Source organism: Panthera leo, chromosome A3, assembly GCF_018350215.1.
Source record: "Panthera leo isolate Ple1 chromosome A3, P.leo_Ple1_pat1.1, whole genome shotgun sequence".
Taxonomy (NCBI): domain Eukaryota; kingdom Metazoa; phylum Chordata; class Mammalia; order Carnivora; family Felidae; genus Panthera; species Panthera leo.
Genome location: NC_056681.1, coordinates 80,377,506 through 80,401,694, shown reverse-complemented (window position 1 = coordinate 80,401,694; position 24,189 = coordinate 80,377,506). Strand labels below are relative to the sequence as shown.

The window sequence follows — 24,189 nt, the reverse complement described above, 5'->3', positions numbered from 1 at the left end:
TGATATTCCTTTTAGAGTCTATACAACCTGGCTAAGTTAGGACACTGTAACAACATCAATTAGTCTGGCTGAGTAGCTGGCACCACCTCCTTTATAATGTTAGCGAAATATTATATGGTAGGCAGAAAACAGAATGAAGTAAATTTTATTGCAAAGGAAACCAGGGATGTACATAGTAGCAAACATGAAAAAAAAGATTCCTATTTTCAAACAGCTTACTAAAACTTTCACTTCCAACTGAATTCAGGAATCTGAACCTAGAAAAAGAATGAAAAGTCCAATATGGGCAAAAATAGATTTGTAAAAAAAAAAAAAAAAAATTGTACAAATCCATAGAGACATTAATTTCTGTTTTTAAGAATTTGATTTAGGAGAAGCACATACTTGCAAACATCACTACTATAAGAACCCTGATTGGTCTTCACTGAAAGTAATAGAAAAGATTTTCTCAGAAAAAATTAGGCACTGGGGCAACTGGGTGGCTCAGTCGGTTAAGCAGCCTACTTAGGCTCAGGTCATAATCTCACAGTTTGTGAGTTCGAACTCCGTGTCAGGCGCTCTGTGCTGACACCTCGAAGCCTGCAGCCTGCTTCAGCTTCTGTGTCCCCCTCTCTCTCTGCCCCTCCCCCACCTTCTCTTTCCTCTCTCTCTCTCTCTCTCTCTCTCTCTAAAATAAGTAAATGTTAAAAAAAAAAAAAAAGATAAAAATTAGTCACAGAAACGCACATACAGCTATTCAGCTCCTTTGCACAGTTAAGAAAGGCAGGTTGTCTCTTTATTTGCCAGCAATCTATCTAATACAGATAATAGTACAAAAGGATTAGGCCACATTATCCAGTTCCCCTTATACGATTTTTCTCATTTTTTAATCATATGACAGATCTTTTGACATGCCAAAGCAAACCTAGAAAAAAGGTAACATTTCTCAATTTAGGGTACTGACTCTATAAAACACCTTACTTTCTAATTATTTCATGTCATACCTTCCCTAAAAGACTTGTACCTAATATGGTACTAAACACAGAATAAACATTCACTTGTTATTTGTGATTCCTACAAAATGAAAATATTTCACTAAAAATATATAGCTGTCACTTGTTAAATAGATAATTTTTGGTTTATAAAAATGCATATACCCATATGTTTAAGATGTCACATGTAGAGTTTACCTTAGAGTTGTCGCCATAAGGCAAAGCTCTGCAACTGTACCCTGCCCCTCCTGTTATCTCAGCACATTGTAAAAGGCTGTAGCACAACCACAGAGCAAGAAAGTAAAGGTGGTAATGCCATCAAAAAGCTCGTGAGGACTTTAAAGCTCTGGTTTCCCTTTGGAATCCTCCCATTTCTCTGTGAGCTTAAACTTCTGTTGGAAAACCATATTTAAGGCAACATACTACTCTGCCATAATTTATGGGGACTATCATAGTTGCTTTGATTCCTACTGCCATATATTTTACCAAAAAATAATTTTATTTAAGTATATACAAATCAACTGCAGCCTAACAAATCTTTGTTATAAATGCCATGACTTGAGGAGAAGAGATAGGGAAGCTGCACATTGTATTGATTATCCATGGTTAACTACTTTCTCAATAAAAAATGAGTTCTAATTATATATTTAGCTATCAAGATAAACATGTGCCCAAAGAAAGTGAGCACTAAACTAAGAACTAAACTTTAAACTAATTAAGGTAGGGTCGCCTGGGTGGCTCAGTCAGATAAGCATATGACTTTTGATTCCAGCTCAGGTCATAATCTCACGATTCTCAGGTCATAATCTCACGATTCATGAGATCAAACCCGCATTGAGCTCCACACTGATGGAGCGGAGTCTACTTAGAATTCTCTTTCTCCCTCCCTCTCTGCCCCTCCCTCACTCGTGCTCCCTCTTTCAAAATAAGTAAATAAAAACATTTAAAAAAAATAAGGTAGTGTGCCTTATTATTTTACTCACTAATCTGATATTTATCTGGGTCTCAGTTATAAGTTTCAATCTATCAATCAATATAAAAAAAGGCAGGTATACTCAGAATCAGGAAAGAGAAATAATAAACTATATGGATGACAAAAACCAAATTGACTACTATGCAACTCAAACTCTTTCCAAAAACATAGTTAAAAGTAAAAACTAGAATGTTTTCTGCCCAATGGTTGCAGAGATCTTTTTTTCTCCCTCAGTGACTTCAATGGGACTCAGCAGCAAATAATGTATATCTTAAAGGAAAACCATCAGAAAACAGAAGTATCTTTCAGAAGAAATAAAATGGTTCTAGTCTTTGGTTTTGGTATAACTGATACTAATTTAATAAAAAATAGCTGGAGACAAGTTTGTGTGTGTGTGTGTGTGTGTGTGTGTGTGTGTGTGTGTTTTAAAGAATTCCAAAATGTCATGTATTTCAAGTTTCTTAAGATTAAAAAAAGTTACCTGCTTAACTTTTACAATAATATTGTAATCATTTCTTTCATAATTTCTGACACTGATTTTTAAGTCTCCCCCTTTTCTTTAGCTGTCTGTACAACTTATAACACAGCATTTCACATATGTATGAACATACTATGCACTTGCTTTAACACATGGTGGGTTCTTAATTTTTTTCAAAAAAACTACATCTATAATATTTTAAGAGGAAACACAATGATTCTGAAATATCCAGGAGGGATTTAAAATATTAAGAGTGCCACAATTTGACAGTAGTACAAGAATTAATTCTTTCTAGAAAATATGCATTCTGGGAAAAATCAACCTATAGCCACATATGTTTGGATTTTACTATCTGGATTCAATCAATATTTGATACAATATTAAAAATAATTTGGCCTTAAAAGTTATTTGACTGACTTTTGAAAATGCAATTAAATAAAGGTGTATTTTACTTCAAATATGGGTATGCATTATGAGTTGGTCTATAATCTACAGTATTTCATTATGTTTCATATTTTTTTAGAAAATAATTAGTATCTAATTATTAAAAGGAGAAAATTATTTTCTGTTGATAGCTAAAAACATGTTAAATCTAAAGTTTATAGTTATAGTTATATTCATCTATCATACTTAGTGGATGACCTTATATTATTCCTCTCCACAAAAGCCTAAGACCCACTAGGCAAAAATAACAATATCCAGCAAAACAGAGAAGACCCTAAGCCTATTTTCAGAACTCTTTCTCATATGTGAATGGATAAGAAAATACAGGTCCAAAATACAATGCCCCAAAACTATAAATATATGCTTTGAAGAAGATATCATTCGTGATATGATGTAAATGGACCTTTCCTATATGGCTGGTGGAAATACATTTAAAAGTTAAAAATGTATCAACCCACTGATTTCAGTCCTAAGTATTTGCCCAAGAGAAATTAAAATATTTGTCTCCTAAAATACTGGTATGGTAATATTTATAGTAAACCTCTTTGCAGTAGTGAATATTCAAAATATACACTGGAAATGAATCAAATCATCAACAGTGGCATAAATAATCAAACTGTAGTAAATTCATTTGATGGAATACTACTCACCAATAAAAAAAAAAAAACTACCATATTCACAACAGCATGAATAAACCTCAAAAACATTACGTTGAACAAAAGAAACCACAAACCAAACAGTACTGCTGTATGATTCCATTTAAATGAAATTCAAAAACAGGCAAAATTACTGTATGGTGACAGAAAAATCAGAATAGTGGTTACCTCTGAGAGTTGGGAATTAACCAGAGGAGGACACAAAGGAAAAAGTGACGAAAATAGTCTATATGCTATTAGGAGTACTAATTACACAAGTATATATTGACTTAAATTGTATAATTAAGATCTATATGTAATTTTACCACAATAAAATTTGACAAGATACCACAAAAATATTAAAAATTCTGAAATTTAAACTTGATTTAATTTTAATTAAAAGGAATAAATTTTTTCCTCACACAGGACTACTTATGGAAAAACCAACATCCTTAACATGCTTGTAATTATTATGTGCTTATAGAAATACATTCATACTTATTTACAGAATGGAATTTTTAAAGTATCTGCAGAATTGTTACTGAACATTTTAAAAATTCTGTTCTACTCCCCACAAAGCTATAAGTGCAAAAAATTAAAACCTTTGGGTGTCTGGGTGGCTCAGTCGGTTGAGCATCCAACTTCAGCTCAGGTCATGATCTCACAGTTTGTGAGTTCAAGCCCTGTATTGGGCTCTGTGAGGACAGCTCAGAGCCCAGAGCCTGCTTCAGATTCATGTCTCCCTCTCTCTCTGCCCCTCTCTGCTCATGCTCTGTCTCTTTCTCTCTCAAAAATAAATAAACATTAAAAAAATTTTTTTTAAATTAAAATCTTTGAAAAACCCAACTCCTTTTCTACTGCAGCCCAGCAATGGACTCCAAGAACTCACCATTCCTTAAGTGTGCCCTAACTTCATCCTCTTGGAATCTGAGTAAATAATCTCAGGTACAATTTTGTAAGTGTTACCTAGTTAATCATTAATTCATAAATACACTAGTACAGAGAAGCTAGATAACTGATGTTATCCAAGGCTACCAAATCCAAGATCAAAACTCAGGTATCTGGCTCCCATTTATAGAACTGCAGTTACACAATCAAAATGCCTAATCAACCATTTTAGTAGTAGATCATCAGAAATAACCCAACATGTCAAGTAATATTTTAAAATCTACAATGGGACTACGGAAGTTTAATAATTTAACTAAAAGTTAAATTCAACATTTGGGTACGAAATTTTGAAAAGAGACAAACCTTCGAAGACTTCCTTCGGCTTCTTCTTGTCCAAACCACCACCAGTTTATCTGGTTGCCTGTCAAACAGGAAAAAGATTAAGTATAATTTAAGTTCTCTTACATCAAATTAACAAAGTTTAGTTCTGGTGCCTTTTTTAAAAGGACAAAAATGTCGGGGCGCCTGGGAGGCGCAGTCGGTTAAGCGTCCGACTTCAGCCAGGTCGCGATCTCGCGGTCCGTGAGTTCGAGCCCCGCGTCAGGCTCTGGGCTGATGGCTCGGAGCCTGGAGCCTGTTTCCGATTCTGTGTCTCCCTCTCTCTCTGCCCCTCCCCCGTTCATGCTCTGTCTCTCTCTGTCCCAAAAATAAATAAAAAAACGTTGAAAAAAAAAAAAGGACAAAAATGTCACCTACTTTACATTACATAGAGCAGTTGCTTTTACAATAAGTCTCTCTAAATTATTCAAAAATAGCAAATGTTGAATATAAATGTAATCTAATTTAAATGACTAATATTTTATCCACATGTTTTTCTAAAAATCCTTTAGTAAGTTAATCCAGTGGGACAAACCAAGTAAAATAAAATACTTGGAACTGGTGACAAAAGAAAAAGCACACATACATCTTCTCTAAAAAGTAATGCTATATACATCTAACGCATTATCTACTTTAATCTGGAGACAACAGCATAAAAATGACACTTACAAAATAATTTAAATCTATGGGTTATACTACTTTTGCATCTCATATCTTATGAACAATGCTGCGGTTTTCAAAACATTTGCATAATCTCAAAGATCTTCATAAAAGCAATACAGTACTAAAACAACATGTAAGGTACATACTATTATTCCTATTTTGTAAGCTTAAAAATTGGCAAAATAACTCATCAAAAGTTCTGGCACTGGGGCACCTGGGTGGTTCTGTCGGTTAAGCATCCGACTCTTGATTTTGGCTCAGGTCATGGTCTCACAGTCATGGGATCTAGCCCCACGTCAGGCTCTGCATTGACAGTGAGGAGCCTGCTTGGGATTCTCTTTCTCCCTCTCTCTCTGCCCCTACTCACCCCCCTCCTGCACTCTCTCTCTCTCTCTCTCTCTCACTCAAAATAAATAAATAAATAAACTTTTTTTTTTTTAAAATCTCTGGCAGAACCAAATATGAAATACAGGTCTTTTAACTCTCAGACCCCTCTTCCTTACCTTCTGCTAATATAAAGTAAAAACAAACAAGCAAAAACCTTACGTTCTCAGCTAATACAATTGCATTCTCTTTAATACTTGGGGAAAATATCAAGATTATGATTATCAGTTATTTTCCTTAAATCTTTATTTTAAAAAATTTTAGATAAAAGCTTTTTAACCAAGAAATGAATGGTACACTCATCTTGGTGACCTTCACCTCTTTCCATGTGTCATTTATTTTACCCTAAAATCCGTCACCATCAGCAGATGACCTGTCCTCTTATTTCATTTAATTAAATACATACATATACATATATACACATAAAAGGCCACCAGTCATGAATCCCTTACCCAGTGATTCACCTACAAACCTGTCCAAAGAGAGAGTTGCCCAATGAAAAAGTACTGAGTAACCCAAAATGTAGCATAGAAAAATAAAATGATAAAAATATTTTAAAACCAGGTAAGAGACATAAAAGACAGATTGAGAAGTACATACACCTAGTAGAAATTCTAGAAGTTCAGAACAGTGGGAATGGCAAAGAAAATACTGAAGAGGTAAGGCTAAGAATATTCCAGACTTGAAGAGAGAGTCCTTAGATAGAAAGTATATATGAATGAACAAGATAATTAAAAATAAATCTAATAGCTAGATACTGTGCTACAAAACAGCAAGAATAAAGAGAAAAACCATAAAAGACAGGTTACCAACAAAGGAATGGCTGGACTGATAGCAACTTCTCGTTAGCAGAAACAAAGCCCAAAAGACAATAAAATTAATGATCTTCAAGTTGCTAAGGGAAAATAGCTGTCACCCTTGAGTTTTATACTGCTAATCCATCATTTAAGAAATGGTTTTAGACATTGTCTAACAAAGAGCAGATAGTCAATAAATATTTGCTGAATGAAAAAAAAAAGAAAAGAAATGGTTTTAGGCATATGAAGACTTAAGAGTTTACAACGTACACATCCTAGTTAACTAAGGGAAGGAGTAGGATGCAAAAAGCAACATAAATATCATAAAATGTTAATTCTTGTTCATTTTAGGTCACAGAACTCAAAGAAACGCTAGAAAAAAAAACAGGAGGAAGGTTCCAGTAATGAAAATGACTAAGTAGGGAGTCATCTAAACAAATGCACAATGTTTCTGATGGTGATAATAACCAGCATGGTATAAATAGAAAATTGGTGGTTCTCCATCCAAGACTCAGTTCAATTCTGAGGGTCAGGCATTAAAGACAACAACTGTAAACTAAAACCAGTAGCTTGGATTGGTGAATCTTCCCACAGTGAAATTTTGGGAGCAATAACCAAATGCTATATAAGATGAAACAGAAGAAAGTTTGTATGAACTATCAAGAGTGTTAACTTAAAATCCAAACCAACACAGAAACAAACATAACCTTGTTCAACACACAGAGAAGCAGAATAGGACAAATGACAGTGAAGATGGGGAGCTGTAAAGTAACAGATGGAGGTGGGAAGAAGGTATGATCAATGCTGACAGCTTAACAGTACAGGAAATGAGTAGCCAACAAGTGTATAAACTACCTTATTTGAAAGTATTTATGGCTTGTTAGAATGAACATTTAACCTAGATTACTACTAATCTTTTCATTATGTTCTCATCTCCACATTGCCAGGTGACCCCAACTTTTAATGATATTTCTATGGTACTTCTTTAGAAATGCTATAAAATCTTACAGCTTGTCCTTGCTTATTATCCCATACTGGTCTCTTATATGGAAGGTACTAACAAACTGGCGCTTACAGGTTGAATTTAACACATTCATTTCCCTTAATAATATTCCATTTTATTTAACTTTTAATTTAAATTTTGAAAATCCTTTCTAAATTAAATGCCTTTAAACAAAGTCCATGTTGTCCGAATTACTAGAGCCTCCAACGCTACCAGCTGTTTCACACCTGACCAGCTTCTGCTTTGGCCCTTTGACAACCTGGCATGCAAAATAACGTCCATATTCCTGAATGTTGTTTTTATGAGGCACTTTACCACCCAACTCTATCTTCCTTTCTGTATAACTTACAAATACCTGAACATGTATTCCTTCAATCTCTTCACATTGCATGCTATTACCTTTCTTTAAAAACTTCCTCTTTCCTCCCTTTTCTACCTGATAAACCCTTAACTCATCACTTCCTCTGTGAAACCTTGACCACTTCTCATTTCCTTTCTACGCCATTCCATATTCCAAACCTTAAGCAGCTATCTGCCCCTACTACTGTATTTCCAGTAATACCCTAGAAACACCTGTATCTAAATATTCTATATGCCCTGTATTACACTATTATTTCTATCTCCTACACTAGACTGCACTCCTTTATCAACCATATCTTTCTTTATATTCTTAGCAGTTAGTTAGAATTTGGTACAAGGTTGAGGCTCAATGAACATTTGCTACTGAATGAACCTTAAGTTTCCACCAGGAATTCCCAGTTGGTTAATTATAATTGATCAGGTCTAACTAAAGCCAGTAGCTAAATAATACATCCTCTCTGTAGCTTATTCAAATTTTACAGGGATTCCGACCTTGGCTGCACATTGGAATCTCCTGGGAAACTTTGAAAAATACTGATGCCTAGGTCCACTCCTAGAGAATCTGATTTAATTGGTGTCATGTGCAGGTGTTTTTTTAATTCCTACAGGTGATTCTAATTGTGCAGCCAACGTTGAGAACCACTGTTATCACAGGGACAGTGGTAAGTAATCCCTGTTAACTCCTGACTTAACACAAGTGAGGCATAAGTTGCGCCAGCAGTGGGGGTATCTCCCCACCCCCATCCAGGCCACCTGCACTGTTGCCTCCTTCCAACTCAGCTTTTCAGCATCTCCCTCCCCTCAATCATTCTGACCTTACTTCAGATGTGTTACTTCACAACAGGGAAGACTTTTACTATAAAAAATCAGGACCGTGGTCTCCTAACCTACCTGCCTGAAGTTCTGAGAATGTAGAACATAAATGACTTACTTGAGAATGCCCCCAGAGACAACTAAACTTTTTTGTGATTCTAAGTCACGTCCCATTTTTAAAATGTCTTTACGAGAAATCAGTCCACCTTTGTATTATCAGAGCAACGTGAGGCAGTGTTCTAAAATAAAGAATGGTGCTGTGACTTATTGTTCTCAGAAGAGTACCAATAACCACACAATTAGCTGACCACAATTAATATTTTAAGCATCTGTGCTGTACTAGAAAAGAACCATTAAATATTTACTTATGTGCACACAAGACGCAGGGATGGAGCAACTGTGAGTGTTATCCAACTATCAAAGAACCTATAATTATACAACTTTTATCAAAAGTCAAGACAACCTGGTAGAGCTCGGGTTTCAGAAAGAATTCAATAATCACATATTTAACATTTCTACTCCATCACCTAAGTAGCCAGATAGGCCTACACATGAAATATACACAGACATATAAACCTACAAACATATAATTATATATATGAACATTTTATACACATACACATAAAATGTACACACAGATGCACTTTCTGTGAAATCTATCTAAAGGGTTCCATTAAAAAGATCTGAAGTCTTCTGGTGGGTTTATTCAGGGAAGAAAACTTTATTTAAAAAAATTAAAATTTAACACCTCTAACCTACCCTCACAGTCCTTAAAAAGGAACTAGTTGAGTGCAAAAGCAGCAAGACTTGTCTCAAAGTATGGTCCTGATGCTAAATTCTGGAGAGTAGGCAGGAGGAGGAAAATAGGAGAGGAAAAAGGAGAAAATAAGAGAGCTACAGTGAACAAGATTATAAAACAGTAAGCTGTATCTTTCTTTGACCTGTAGCTAAATTTTATGCCCTCCTCTTTGCCACTAGTAAGCTACTGTATATCAAGGTAAATTTTTTTAAGAATCTGGGAGCTCCTGGGTAGCTCAGTAGGTTAAGCATTCAACTCTTGATTTTGGTTTAGGTCATGATCTCACAATTCGTGAGTTTGAGCCCCACATCAGGCTCTGTGCTAACAATGCAGAGTCTGCTTGAGATTCTCTCTCTTCCTCTCTCTCTGTTCCTCCTCTGCTTGTGTGCTCTCTCTCTCTCTCTCTCAAAAGAAATAAGCTTAAAAAAAAATAATCTGGCTTAAATTTAGATTCCACTCTCATGTGTGTCTTATACATGTGTGAGGTGAGACTAAAAAATCCATGAGAGGGGCACCTGGGTGGCTCAGTCGGTTGAGCGGCCGGCTTCGGCTCAGGTCATGATCTCACAGTCCGTGAGTTCGAGCCCCGCGTCGGACTCTGTGCTGACCGCTCAGAGCCTGGAGCCTGTTTCAGATTCTGTGTCTCCCTCTCTCTGCCCCTCCCCCGTTCATGCTCTGTCTCTCTCTGTCTCAAAAATAAATAAACGTTAAAAAAAAATAATAAGCTTTAAAAAAATAAATAAATAAAAAATAAAAAAGCCATGAGAAAAAAATCCAAAACATCACATGAAAACCAATCTCATTATTTCCCAAAATCATAATATGCATGCAAAACATATTTTACTGAATGCCTATTATGTTCCTGGCACTGTGCTGAGCAATGGAGGTACAAAGATGAAAGAAGATTAAACCTCGATCCTCTAAAAGTTTACAATCCAGTGGGGGAGAGACAAACGATTAAACAAACTACCCCACTCCCGGCACAACCCTGGAGAACACAAAGAAGATAACAAAAACCTTATGCCTAGAAGGATCTACTTATGCATGTCGCAGGAAATAAGCATGCTAACAAAAAGAGCTTGCCCAACACCCAACAATTTATTTTAAAACCTATAATTTATGACACCTTAAATATAAAGTCCAACAAAAAATGAGTGACTAATACAGTCCATCTACTACAAAATTATAAAGCCATTAAATATATTTTCCAGCAGCATTTACAAGCATGGGACAATGCTTAGGATATCATGTTAAGTTTGTTTAATACAGATTTAAAAAATTTTTTCCTATACTATATAATGAAAGAAGACATCAGCTGGCAATATCTCAAAATGCTAACTGTGGCCACTATTAAAAAGTAAAATTATGGGGGCGCCTGGGTGGCTCAGTTGGTTGTGCGTCCAACTTCGGCTCGGGTCATGATCTCGCAGTTCGTGAGTTTGAGCCCCATGTTGGGCTCTGTGCTGACAGCTCAGATCCTGGAGCCTTCTTTGGATTCTGTGTCTCCCTCTCTCTCTCTCTCTGCCCCTCTCCCACTTGTGCTCTCTCTCAAAAATAAACAAACATTAAAAATTAAAAAAAGAAAAAAAGTAAAATTATGTGTCATTTAAAGGATATACTTTATTTTCTGGAATGCATTTATATTGCTTTATGCTGGAAAACTATTTAAATGTGGGGGGGAAGTTATTTAAAATAAAACAATCATTTTAAGTTTAGAATAAAGTATGCACAGAGTTAAACAATCAAATTAATTTTTAAAATTTCACTTCAATTTAAAGAGCTTTTAGACAACTGAATAAATTTGCTTCTAAGTGAACAGAAATGGAAGGACTGTGTTCTTTGTCTTACATGAAAATAAATTTTCTCCAAGGTCTGAGCTGGCCCTACACAAAATTTTGACATAGGTCCCACACGACTTTGGCAGCCTCCCTTCCTCTGTTTGCAGTCCCTCCAATTCCTGGGACATTTTTCCTTGGGCATGGAAAGTCAATATGACACTCCATTAGTGGCCCAAATAACAAAATGACAAATGCTTTTCAGGTCACTCATTCTTTTCTACATCAATTAAAATTCCCCTTTTCCTAGGGTAAGTATCTTAGGAGGGTACTGAAAGGTAAGAAATTGGAGGGAACAATTTGTATTAATCTAGGAGTACAATTTGTAAAAGACGACCTTTCCAAGACAACATGGTATGGAGGAAAAGAATACTAGCCTGGAGGAAACTTCTTTCTCCTAGTTCTGGCCCTGAGTGACCTTCAGAATGTCTCTCCATTTGTGAGCGTATTCCCTAATTTACCAGATAAAGAGAGGACTAAGATCTCAGCTAATTCTAAATGATTTGATGACTATAATATTAAATGACTGCAACTGAATAAACATTTTGTGTTTTAAGATGAAATGAGAAGTTCTAGAATAAAGAATTTATGGCATGAGAGGTGCCTGGGGGGCTCAGTTGGTTAAGGGTTTGACTTTGGCTCTGTTCATGATCTCGCGATTCATGGGTTTGAGCCCCGCGTCAAGCTCTGTGCTGACAGCTCAGAGCCTGGAACCTGCTTCAGATTCTGTCTCCGTCTCTCTGCCCCTCCCCTCCTTGGGCTCTGTCTCTCTCTCTCTCAAAAATAAATAAACATTAAAAAATTAAAAAAAAAGAATTTGTGGCATGAAATCACTTGCCTCCTATCTTCTGATAATCTAGATAGAGATAGCTAATATATTACTAACTTTGAATAACATTATGAAAGGGGAAATAATATTTTCAGAATAGTAAACTGACCACTATGTTTCCTGTCCAAAGCATAGTGTTAGTCCTTGGAGGTGTTGCAAGAAGCCCCTCACTCGCACCCCACCCAACACCACCATCACCATATTGGCACTAAAATGGAGCCAGTGGAATGGAGAAGATTCTAGAACACAGAGGAAGGCACAGTCATAAGATAAAAGGTGTCTGGGCTCCTGGATGACCACATGGAAGGCCAGTCAACCTAGATCACCTTCTCTAGACTGAGAAGTGAGCAAGAAATCAACTTTTATTAGGTTAAACCACTTGGGATTTCTGGGTGTGGCTGCTACAGTTACTCTTTAACATTCCAGAAAATTCAGTAAATCAAAAATACAGACATACACAACAATAAAACAGTTGCTATTTTGTAATAAGTTTACATTGCAAAGTACTGAGATTAATTTAACCTTTTTATGTCCTACTGGTTTTCATTTTTATGAAACTGATGTTTCTAAAGATAAAAGACAGCTATAACTCAAAACTTAGTAATTAATATTTAAGCCTCTGAGTTTCTCCTAGATTGAAAATAAGGAGCCATAAGTCTTTAGAACACAAAAAGAACAATATATTCCCGCCACCACAGAATCCAGGATATGTTTACAATGAGAAAAAGAGAGCTCAAAATATTAATCCTGCAGTTGATGTGAATAGCCACTTCACTAAATAACAAGGTTATTCTTTTTAAGGGAACGGGCTCTTACCCATAACAGAACATTTCATGGTGCAATGTTGTGAATATTGAAACAAAAGGGGAGAAATAGTCTTATCACAGAAGTACTCTAACTTTACTATTTCTCAAGTAATTATTTTTATCCTTCAGTAGGTACATCTGCCTCCTATTGTACTGTAACTGCTGTAGCTCCAGTTAATTATATTCCTTTATGCTTACTTCACAAGAGTTATTCAGCACACTGTAGTAATTAATTCAATAGTAAGAAAATTATACAAGACAAAGTACTCATATATAGGATATATTTTTCTGTAAAATAAAAGGATAGTTCTAATAATAGGAAATGTAAGTCTGTTACAAACAAAAACATTTTTAAAAAATATATTTTGCATCTTCTTATTATCTTTAAATTTTCACAGAGTGACTGCTTTTGGTCAAAAATATTTAACATGGACTTTTGCTGACAAGTGTTTCTAATACATATATATCAGTAGTTAAAGACAGCACCAGTTAGACTGAGGAGGTGTAGTTTGGCATACTTGAACCAAGTATACTTTTTAACAAGCCATCAAAAAAATAAATAAATATATGTATATATATTTCTTTTTTGCTGTACTATTCAACAGTACAAAGAGTTTATCATTTTTCAATATAAAGCTTTTTCTTTTCATTTATTTATTTATTTATTTATTTATTTAGAGAGAGAGAGAGAGAGAGACACACACACACAAAGAAACAGAGTGCAAATGGGTGAGGGGCAAAGAAAGGGAGACCCAGAATCTGAAATAGGCTCCAGGCTCTGAGCTGTCAGCATAGAGCCCAACACAAGTCTCGAACTCATGAACCGTGAGATCATGACCTGAGCCAAAGTCGGACGCTTAACCGACTGGGCCACCCAGATGCCCCAATATAAAGTTATTTCTCAGACAAATAGCATCATAAGCAATCACTGCTGTATTATGTGTGCAATATTGGTCTTCCCAAATAATACTCCCTACTTTATTATTTTACAGAATCACCCACACCACTTCTCTTAATTTAGCATATTATTTACTACTTCCTTTCTTACAGTCCTGTTGGAACAAGCCTCACATGTCATTCACACAATTATTAGTATTTCCAATTTATGTACCTTGCTCCCTAGAACTGAGGTTATGGGGGGGAAAAAAAGGATACATCACTCAGGACATTCCCCAGCCCTCCTAGAACAATTCTGTTCAATATTTACTCTCAACAGGTTTCTGTAATCGCTGCAATTTTGTGTTTGGATGATTATATTTGTCTGTCTTGTTTCTATTTGACCGCATGGTTCTCAAGAGGTTTCCTGGTATTCACAAAGCATTTATTCAGAGGGAGACAGGAAAACAGAATATGACGGATAAAAGAATCACATGAAAGCAGACAGATATGGGTTTAAATGTGGTTCCCCTTCCTCTGGTTTTATCATCTAAGCCTCAAGAGGTTTCTCATCTGTGAAATTAGAACATTATAAGACCAATGTAAAGATCAGTTAAGACAGTAAAGTGCTCAGTTCAGTGCCTGTCTCTCAGCAAATTCTCAAATAATGTTAGCAACCACCCTATGTACATCCACAGAGCTTCCAAAAAGCTTTGTATAGTCTCCATCTTAAATATGAACAATGAAGGATCATCCGAGGAAAACTTCTAATATGAAAGGCAAGTGGCTAAAAAAGAGAAGAAAGGAACTCAAAAGAAACTAAAGACATAACTACATCCATGGAAAAAATAAAAAGGATTTTTTTAAATGTTTATTTTATTTTTGAGAGAGAGAATGAGAGTTGGGGAGGGGCAGACAGAGGGGGACAGAGGATCTGAAGCAGGCTCTGCGCTGACAGCAGCAAGTCCCATGTAAGGCTCGAACTCACAAACCATAAGATCATGACCTGAGCTGAAGTCGGACACTTAACCAATAAGCCACCCAAGCAGCCCAAAAAAGGAGATTTAAAGAATAAGAAAGCACTCTGGAAATTATGTCATTATTTTTCATTTAGGAAAGCAAAAATTGAAGAGTTTCTTTGAAGTTGAGGAAATCTTCCAGACGTAGAATAATAAGGTAACAGAGACATTAAAAGGGCAAGAAAAGATGAGAAATTTAGATCAATCCAGAGGTTAAATATCTAATCTCCCAGGATGACAGTTTTAAAAAAAACTCTCAATATGTCACCAATGCCATGGGCCTACAAAGAAACCATTCCAAATGGAACAGGACACTGGCAGGCTCCAAGGGAAAAGGAACTGATAAGTCACCAATGTTAAACTGGTTTGAGAGGGATTTTGAGAGGCCAACAAAAAAATTTAGGAATAATAATCACAGGAGAGAAAAAGGCAAAAAAACAAAAACAAAACAAACAAAAACACCATAAATTTTTAGCACAAGAAAAATCAAAAGAAAGGAAATGTGATAATACCATAGGGCTCAGCTGCAAATAATATGAGGTCATAACAATAATTCTGATCTAACTCTTATAAAGCTGATTGGAAAAGAGGAAGGATGGTGAAAGGGAAGGGTAAATGTGCTTCAGGGAGGAGGTGGTGGAACACCTGAGTCCTCGCTTAACCATATGAAGTCATAAGCTAGTAGATAAAGTCTAAAATCAAAAAAGTTTTTTTTTAAAGTTTAAAGTATGTTATTGAACAATGAAATATCATTGTTCACCAGAAGATTATATTTTAAAAGACAGATCATAAGTATTGGCAAAAATATGATGAAAATGGAACCCTCCATGCTGGTGGGATTATAATATGGTATAGCTGCTCTGGAAGAGTTTGTTAGTTCTTTGAAAAGTTGAACACAGACTTACCAAAAGATCTGGTAATTTTACTCCTAGGTATATGCCCAAAAACTTGCACATGAATGCTCATGGCAGCATTATCCATAATAGCCAGAAAATGAAAACAATTCAAGTGCCCACCAAATGATGAATGCATAAAATATGATATATCCATTCAACAGAATGATTCAACCATAAAAAGGAATGACATACTTGATACATGTTACAACACAGATGAACCTTGAAAACATTACACTAAGTAAAATATGCCAGACACAAAAGGCCACTTATTGTATAACTTCATTTATATGAAATGACCATAACAGGTAAATTAATAGAGGCAAGAGTAGATTCATGGTTACTAGAACCTTGGAGAGGGAATCAAAGATAGGAAATGCCTACTAATAGGAACACAATTTCTTCTTTGAGTGATGAAAATATTCTGAATTAGACTGTGATAATAAATGCACAACTCTGTGAATATAATAAAAACCACTGAATTGTACATTTATAAAGGGATAAATTTTGTCGTATAAATATAATTAAATTTAATGTGTCCTGGAAGAACACAGAGTACAACACCAGAAGAACTAAAAGAGTTTAAAGTGCTTTTCTATAAGGAAGCAGAATCAAGGCCGGAAAGGGTGAGGCGAGGAACTCTGTTATAAGCTTTCTCTGCTGTAAGCTTTACAGAACTCTTTGATTTTGCAAATGATTTATATGTGCCACTTGTAAAACTTAAATTTAAAAATATAAGTTGTAAATCTTAATTACAAAGAGGAAACTTAAGTCCAGAAATAAATCCATGCATACACAATCAATTTATGACAAAGGAGGCACACAAACACACTGGGGAAATCATGGTCTTTTCAATAAATGGTTTTGGTAAAACTGGACAGCCACACGGAAAAGAATGATGTTGGACCCATATCTTACACACAAAACTTATACACAAAAACTTAACACAAAATGAACTAAAGACTTAAACATAAGACTTCAAACTACAAAAAACTCCTAGAAGAAAACAGACAGTAGGCTCCTTGACACCAGTCTTGGCGATGTTTTTTTGTTTTTTGTTTTTGGATTTGACACCAAAAGTAAAGGCAACAAAAGCAAAAATCTAAACAAGGGGAACTACATCAAACTAAAAAAGCTTCTGTACAGCAAAGGAAACTATCAAGAAAATGTAAAGATAGCCCACTGAATGGGAGACAATATTGCAAATCATATATCTGATAAGGGCTTAATATCCAAAATATATAAAGAACTCACACAAGTCCATAGCAACAAAACAAAAACAAAACAAAAAAACAATCTAATTAAAAAATGAACAGAGGAACTAAACAGACATTTTTCCAGAGAAGACATCCATGACCAACACATACATGAAAAGATGCTCAGCAACACTAACTGTCAGGGAATTGCAATGGAATTGCAGAACCACAATGAGATATCATTTCAGACCTGTTAGAATGGCTATTATCAAAAAGATAACAAGTGTTGGCAAGGATGTGAAGAAAAGGGAACCCTATACTCTATTAGTGGGAACGTAAATTGGTGCACCCACAATGGAAAACAGTAAGCAGGCTCCTCAAAAAAGTAAAAAATAGATCGACCATATGATTCAGCAATTCCACTTCCGGGTATATATCTAAAGCAAACAAAATCACTATCTTGAAAATATATTTGCACCCCCATGTTCACATTACAATAGCCAAGACAGAAAAATATCTAAGTGTCCAACAACAGATGAATGGATAAAGAAAATGTGATACACATACACAGACACACACACACACTGGAATATTATTCAGCCATAAAAAAGAAGGTAGTCCTGCCACTTGCGACAATACAGATGGATCTCAAGGGCATTATGGTAAGTGAAATGACAAAGACAATATACTGTATGCCCTTATATGTGGAATCTAAAAACACCAAACTCACAGATAAAGAGAACAGACTGGTGGTTGCAGAAGCAGAAGGTGGGGCAGAAGGTGTCAAAAAGTACAAACTTCCAGTTATAAATAAGTTCTAAGGATATAATGTACAACACGGTGACTATACTTAATACTGTGTTGTATATTTGAAAGTTACTAAGAAAGTAGATAAAAGTTCTCATCACAAGAAAAAATAATTTGTAACTGAAATGATAGACGTTAACTAAATTTACTGTGGTAATAATTTTGCAATATATGCATATATTAAGTCTTTATGCTGTATACCTTAAACTAATACAGTGTTATAGTAATAGAAACTTTTTTTAAAAGAAGAAATGGGGGGGCGGGGGGGTACCTGGGTAGCTCAGTCGGTTAAGCATCTGACTTCAGCTCAGGTCATGATTTCATTGTTCGTGAGTTTGAGCCCCACATCGGGCTCTGTGCTGACGATTCAAAGCCTGGAGACCACTTTGGATTCTATGTCTCCCTCTTTCTCTGTCCTCCCTCGCTCCCACTGTCTGTCTCTCTCTCAAAAATAAAATAAAAACATTTTAAAAAATAAAAGAAGAAATGGGAACATATTTTTAAAAATAAAAGGTTCTTGGCAATAGAGGAAAAAATCTTCCAAGACTAAAAAGGTATGTGAAAATACAGAGCAAAGGCAAAAATTTACATCTATTCAGTCAGAAAAGAACAGAGATGAAACAGGAAAACACATTTTTTAAAAGTCATGATCTCCATCCTTGACTCTTAAATGCATTCTGAAGTATTTGAAGAACTGATCGGCATTAAAAAAGTCATTAGCAAATATTTTTAAGAGTTTAAACAAGGCTAGTAGGAATAAAGGCAAGAAAGGGCTGGAGATGAATGCTAAATGGTTATAATCTACAAGTAATACAGTCATTACTTTGAACAGCTTCCTTATTCACAAACGGGACTACAAATTAACCATTGCCAGCCCATCCTCAAAAGATTCACCATCATGAGGATATTTTTAAAAACAAGAGCAGCAAATACTTGCATAGTATATCACATAAGACAAATCTTAAGTGTCCTACATATACTAACTCATTTAAAGTTCACAAAGACCCCACAAGTAGGAAATAAGGTGCTGCGCTGCCCAACACTAGAAGTGTCATTCACATCCTGTATGACCTGCCTCACAATCTGAATAGATATTAACATCCCTATCTTACAAATGAGGGAATTGAGGCATAAAGAAGTTAAGAAGCTTTGTCAAGGTGACTCAAATAGTAGTAGACAGTAAGATCTGAAATGAGGCAGTTTGGCATCAGAGTCCATGCTTCTCACCCACTATCTATACTGACAAATGTTCTGCAGCCTCTATAAAGAATCTCAAAGATTTTCCAAACAGCATTAATATCTTTGAGAGGTTATACATGAAAGTACAATACTTATTTAAATGCATTGATTTTAGCCTGTTTTTAGAAGTTTGTTACCTTACTCACAAACTTCATATAACCTATGACAACATTATCCAGGCATGAAAGTTAGATTTGTTTTTACACCACTATTTGAGCTCTCACAAGGAATACATGTGCATATTATTATTTGGTCTGTGATTCCATCTTTGCCTCTCAGACTGTCAAAAGTTTTTGTTCAGATTAGAAATTTCATTTCTAGTTGTTGTAAAATATCTGACTATCTATAACATAATCTGACTCACTATAAAGCTAATTTTTGGTATGTTGGTATCATTACTTCTCTCTATATGTTTAATCTAATAAAATTATAATAGCAATTACAAAATTACTTTTAAAAAATCATATGGGGGGCGCCTGGGTGGCTCAGTCGGTTGGGCGGCCGACCTCGGCTCAGGTCATGATCTCGCGGTCCGTGAGTTCGAGCCCCGCGTCGGGCTCTGTGCTGACAGCTCGGAGCCTGGAGCCTGTTTCCGATTCTGTGTCTCCCTCTCTCTGACCCTTCCCCATTCATGCTCTGTCTCTCTCTGTCTCAAAAATAAATAAACATTAAAAAAAAATTTAAAAAAAATCATATGGGACATTAAAAAATTAGTGAATATTTAAAATTATTATCCCATGTGCCAAAAGTAGTGTGATCCAAGTACTTTGTGCAGATTTCTCTCCAAGACACTGCCACACCATGATAAGTAATTTTTTTAATGTTTTTTATTTATTTTGAGAGACAGAGAAAGAGACAGAGAGTCTGCTTGGGATTCTCTCCCTCCCTCTCTCTGTCCCTTCCCCGCTTTCATGTGTGCGTGTGCACACACACACACTCTCTCTCTCTCTCTCTCAAAATAAATAAATAAACTTAAAAAAAATTGCCATGTAGAAATCCAAATACATACATATGTGGTCAATGAGAAAAAGAACTGTTTTCATGTTTTATTATTTAATGTCATTTACTTGTAGCCTGGGATAATGTTTCCAGTGACATTACCATAATCAGAAACAAAGAGTGCTGTGCCTCAGAGAAAGAGGCAGAAGTGGAATAATATGCTCTAGAAAATTAGTCTAAATCACTCAAACAGTAGCTCCAGTGAGGATGAAGATATTGATGTCAAAGATAAACACAGTTTGAAAAAAAAAATTGCTTTGTAAGAAGCAGTACAACTAAATGCAACATGTTCTTGCTCTTAAATTGAATCTTGCACCAGAAACAAATTTTTTTTCCTCTATTACAAAGGACATTATTGGGAAAATTGGTGAAATCTGAATAAGGTCTGTAGATCAGATAATGGTATTGAACCAATGTTAATTTCCTGATTTTGATGATTGTGTTGTATTTTTGTAAGAGACTGTGTTTTTAATAAATACATATGGGGGCGCCTGAGTGGCTCCGTAGTTTAAGCATCCGACTTTGGCTCAGGTCACTTTGGCTCAGGTCATGATCTCGCGGTTCATGAGTTGGAGCCTGGCGACCGGCTCTGTGCTGACAGAGCATCCGGCTCAGTCCCTATCTCTCTGCCCTTCCCCTGCTCGTGTTCTGTCTCTCTCTCTATCAGAAAATATACATAAAAAAAAAAAAAAAGAAAATACACATCAAAGGATTTAGAAATAAAATCATCACATCTGTAATTTATTCTCAAATGGGTCAGAAAAAATGTATGTATATGCATACACACCCATATATCCACACACACACAGGGAATGCTAAAGCAAATAAGGCAACTAAAGGAGTATATGGCAATTCTTTGCACCACTTTGCAACTTTATAAAAACCAAATTAAAAAATCAACAAATCAATTAGTATCTTAAGAGAAAACTTTTTAAGAAATTTGATGGAATGTATTTTTATATTAAAGTTTATTTTATGTACTGTGACATTAAATACATATGGTTAAATTATACTAAATATAAGCAGTATTTGACTATTTCACCTCTATTCCTATCAGCTATCAGAAAAAAAATTCTAATGGACCTTCTAATTAGGAAAATGCTGGTGATAAAGAACAGGGTCTGGGGGGAGATAAAATGTTGTATTTATCACCTAATATTGGGAAATACAGAGTAACCAGCTCCCAGATAAACAGCCCCAAGGTTGAAGAAAACACTCAGAACTAGTTTCTGCACAGGAAACCTGAAAATAATAGCACTTCTTGATGGCTTTCAGACACATAAATAACATCTATCAATCGGCAGTCTGGCCCACAGCTTAAAATAACCCAGTTCAATACAGTCTAGTCATGGCCAAAGAGAAACAGAGCTGAGCTATTTCCAGCTATAGCATCAGCAAGAAGCTGAGTGTTACATATATCCAACAGTCAAGAGAAATACATTCACTTCCACGGCCAAAGATTAGCACCAACCAGGAAGAACCAGTTCCTTTGGAACTAATGACCAACCGTACACCTCACTTACTAGGAAGGAACTCAATTTTTCAAAAACAAAGAAAAAATATCAGACTCTCTGCCACATATTATACTTTCCTCTCAAAGAATTATTATTTCATTATTTATTATGCCTTACTGTTGCCCAGGGAATAAAATTCAAACTCACTTAAAGCCCTTCTCAATTTGACCTCTACAAATCTAATCTAATTTACTACATTGTATGCTGCATATAAATTAGACCAGTCATTGTTCCAAGAACATGACCTGTGTTTTTCTTCATATGTCCTCCATGTTGCTAAATGTAATAAACATTTTTGGGGGTCCTCACCTTATCTGACCTCTTGGCAACACTGACACTTGTACATTTTTCCTCTTTGCAGGCACTTCCTCCTCTACCTAGCTAGGCAATATTAGGAAGTCCTCAAAACTTGGCTGTACTATGGGGCGCCTGGGTGGCTCAGTCGGTTAAGCGTCCGACTTCAGCTCAGGTCATGATCTCGCGGTCCATGAGTTCAAGCCCCGCATCGGGCTCTGTGCTGACAGCTCAGAGCCTAGAGCCTGTTTCGGATTCTGTGTCTCCCTCTCTCTCTGACCCTCCCCCGTTCATGCTCTATTTCTGTCTCAAAAATAAATAAATGTTAAAAAAAAAAAATTAAAAAAAAAAACTTGGCTGTACTCTTACCTTACACCTATATATAAAAATTAATTCAAAATGGATCAAAAACCTAAACTTAAGAGCTAAAACCAGAAAACTCAGAAGAAAACTTCTGAAGCTTCAAGAAGTTTCATGATGTTGGATTTGGCAATGATTTCTTAAATATGAAAAAAGCACAGGCAACAAAAGAAAAAGCAGTTATGTAGGACTTCATTATAATTAAAAACTTTTTTTTTTACATCAAAGGACACTATAAACAGTAGTTTATAAACAGGCAATCATGGAATAAGAGAAAGCATTTGCAAATCATTTATCTGACAAGGAATTAATATACAGAATATATAAAGAACTCTTACAACAACAAAACCAACAACAAAAAAAAAACCAACCCAATTAAAAAATGGGGACAGGCACAGCACAGGGAATACAGTTAATGATATTGTAATAGTAATGTATGGTGACAGATGGTAGCTATGCTTGTGGTGAGCACAGCAGGATGTACAGAGAAACTAAATCACTATGTTGTACACCTAAAAATAATGTAACATGTCAACTATACACAAATAAATCAATTTATTTTTAAAAAATACATGGGCAAAGGACTTGAATAGACATTTCTCCAAAGAAGACATACAAATAGCCAATGAGCACGTGAGAAGATGTTCAATATCACCAAACATTAGGGAAGCCAAAATGAGATACCACTCCACACTCATAAAAATGGCTATTATTTTTTAAAAAGAAAAGAACCAATGTTAACAAGGTCACAGAAATCTCAACCCTAGTGCACTGCTGATGGGGATGTAAAATGGCACAGCCACTGAGAAGAATTTCGTGGTTCATCAAAAAGTCAAACATCACATTCATAACATTATTCATAATAGTCCTAAGATAGAAATAATCCAAGTGTCCACCAATGGATGAACAAAATATAGTATATACATACAATGGAATATTATCTCACCTTAAAAAGGAATGAAATTCTGACACATGCTACAACATGAATGAATTCGGAAGACATTATGTTAAATGAAAGATATAAAACACAAAAGTATTTTATGATTTCATTTACATGATATACCTAAAGTAGTTAAATTTAGAGACAGAAAGCAGAATGGTGATTGTCAGGGACTGGGAAGAGAGGAGAATGGGGAATTATTGTATAATGAGTTTCAGTTTGGGAAGATAAAGTTCCGGAGATGGATGGTGGTGATGGTTGCACAACAACTTGAATGTACTTAATGCCACTGTACAGTACACTCAAAAATGGTTAAAATTGTAAATTTTATGTTATGTACATTTACCACTATTTAAAAAAATTAGTCCTTGTCTCCACTGGCAATAGTATTCAGGACCACAGCAACAATGAATGACTAAACCAAATTTATATTTCCTGCTCAAGGTCATCTGTCTGAGCTTCAGAATGACCTTAACTTCCACTTTAAAAATGTCATCAGCATTAAAGAACTAGAAAAAGAACAAATTAAACCCAAATAAACAGAAAAGCAAATAATAAAAATAAAACAAAATCAATGAAGAGAAACAACAAAAGAAGAAAATATCAATGAAACCAAAGTGAGTTCTTTGAAAAGAGAAATAAAGTTGGTAAACTATTAGAATGATCAGAAAAAAGAGAAAGACACAAATTACCAATATCCAGAATGCAAGAGGTAACATTGTTACAGATTTACAGGTATCTAAAAATAATAAATGCTATAAACAACTTTATGTCAATAAATTTGACAACACAGATGAAATGAGTTCCTTGAAAGCACACAAACAAGCTTATTCAAGAAAAAAATAATCAAAATAGTCCTATATCTATTAAAGAAGTTAATTTTGTAGTTTAAAGCCTTCCCACAAATAAACCTCCAGGCCAAATGGCTTCATCGAAGGTAAGGCCTACCAAACATTTAAGGAAAAAAAAGAATACCAATTCCACATAAACTCTTCT

The 24,189-nt window shown here is 35.3% G+C and overlaps 1 protein-coding gene across 17 annotated transcripts in view; it reads right to left on the bottom strand.

Moving 5' to 3' along the window:
* EHBP1 (EH domain binding protein 1) overlaps positions 1-24,189 on the bottom strand; it is a 369,979-nt gene that overhangs the window by 263,164 nt on the left and 82,626 nt on the right. For all 17 annotated transcript variants that reach the window (XM_042932413.1, XM_042932414.1, XM_042932416.1 and 14 more), the window contains one exon: positions 4,753-4,810. In XM_042932413.1, the coding sequence (XP_042788347.1) occupies positions 4,753-4,810 (58 nt within the window). The remainder of the gene's footprint in view (positions 1-4,752; positions 4,811-24,189) is intronic.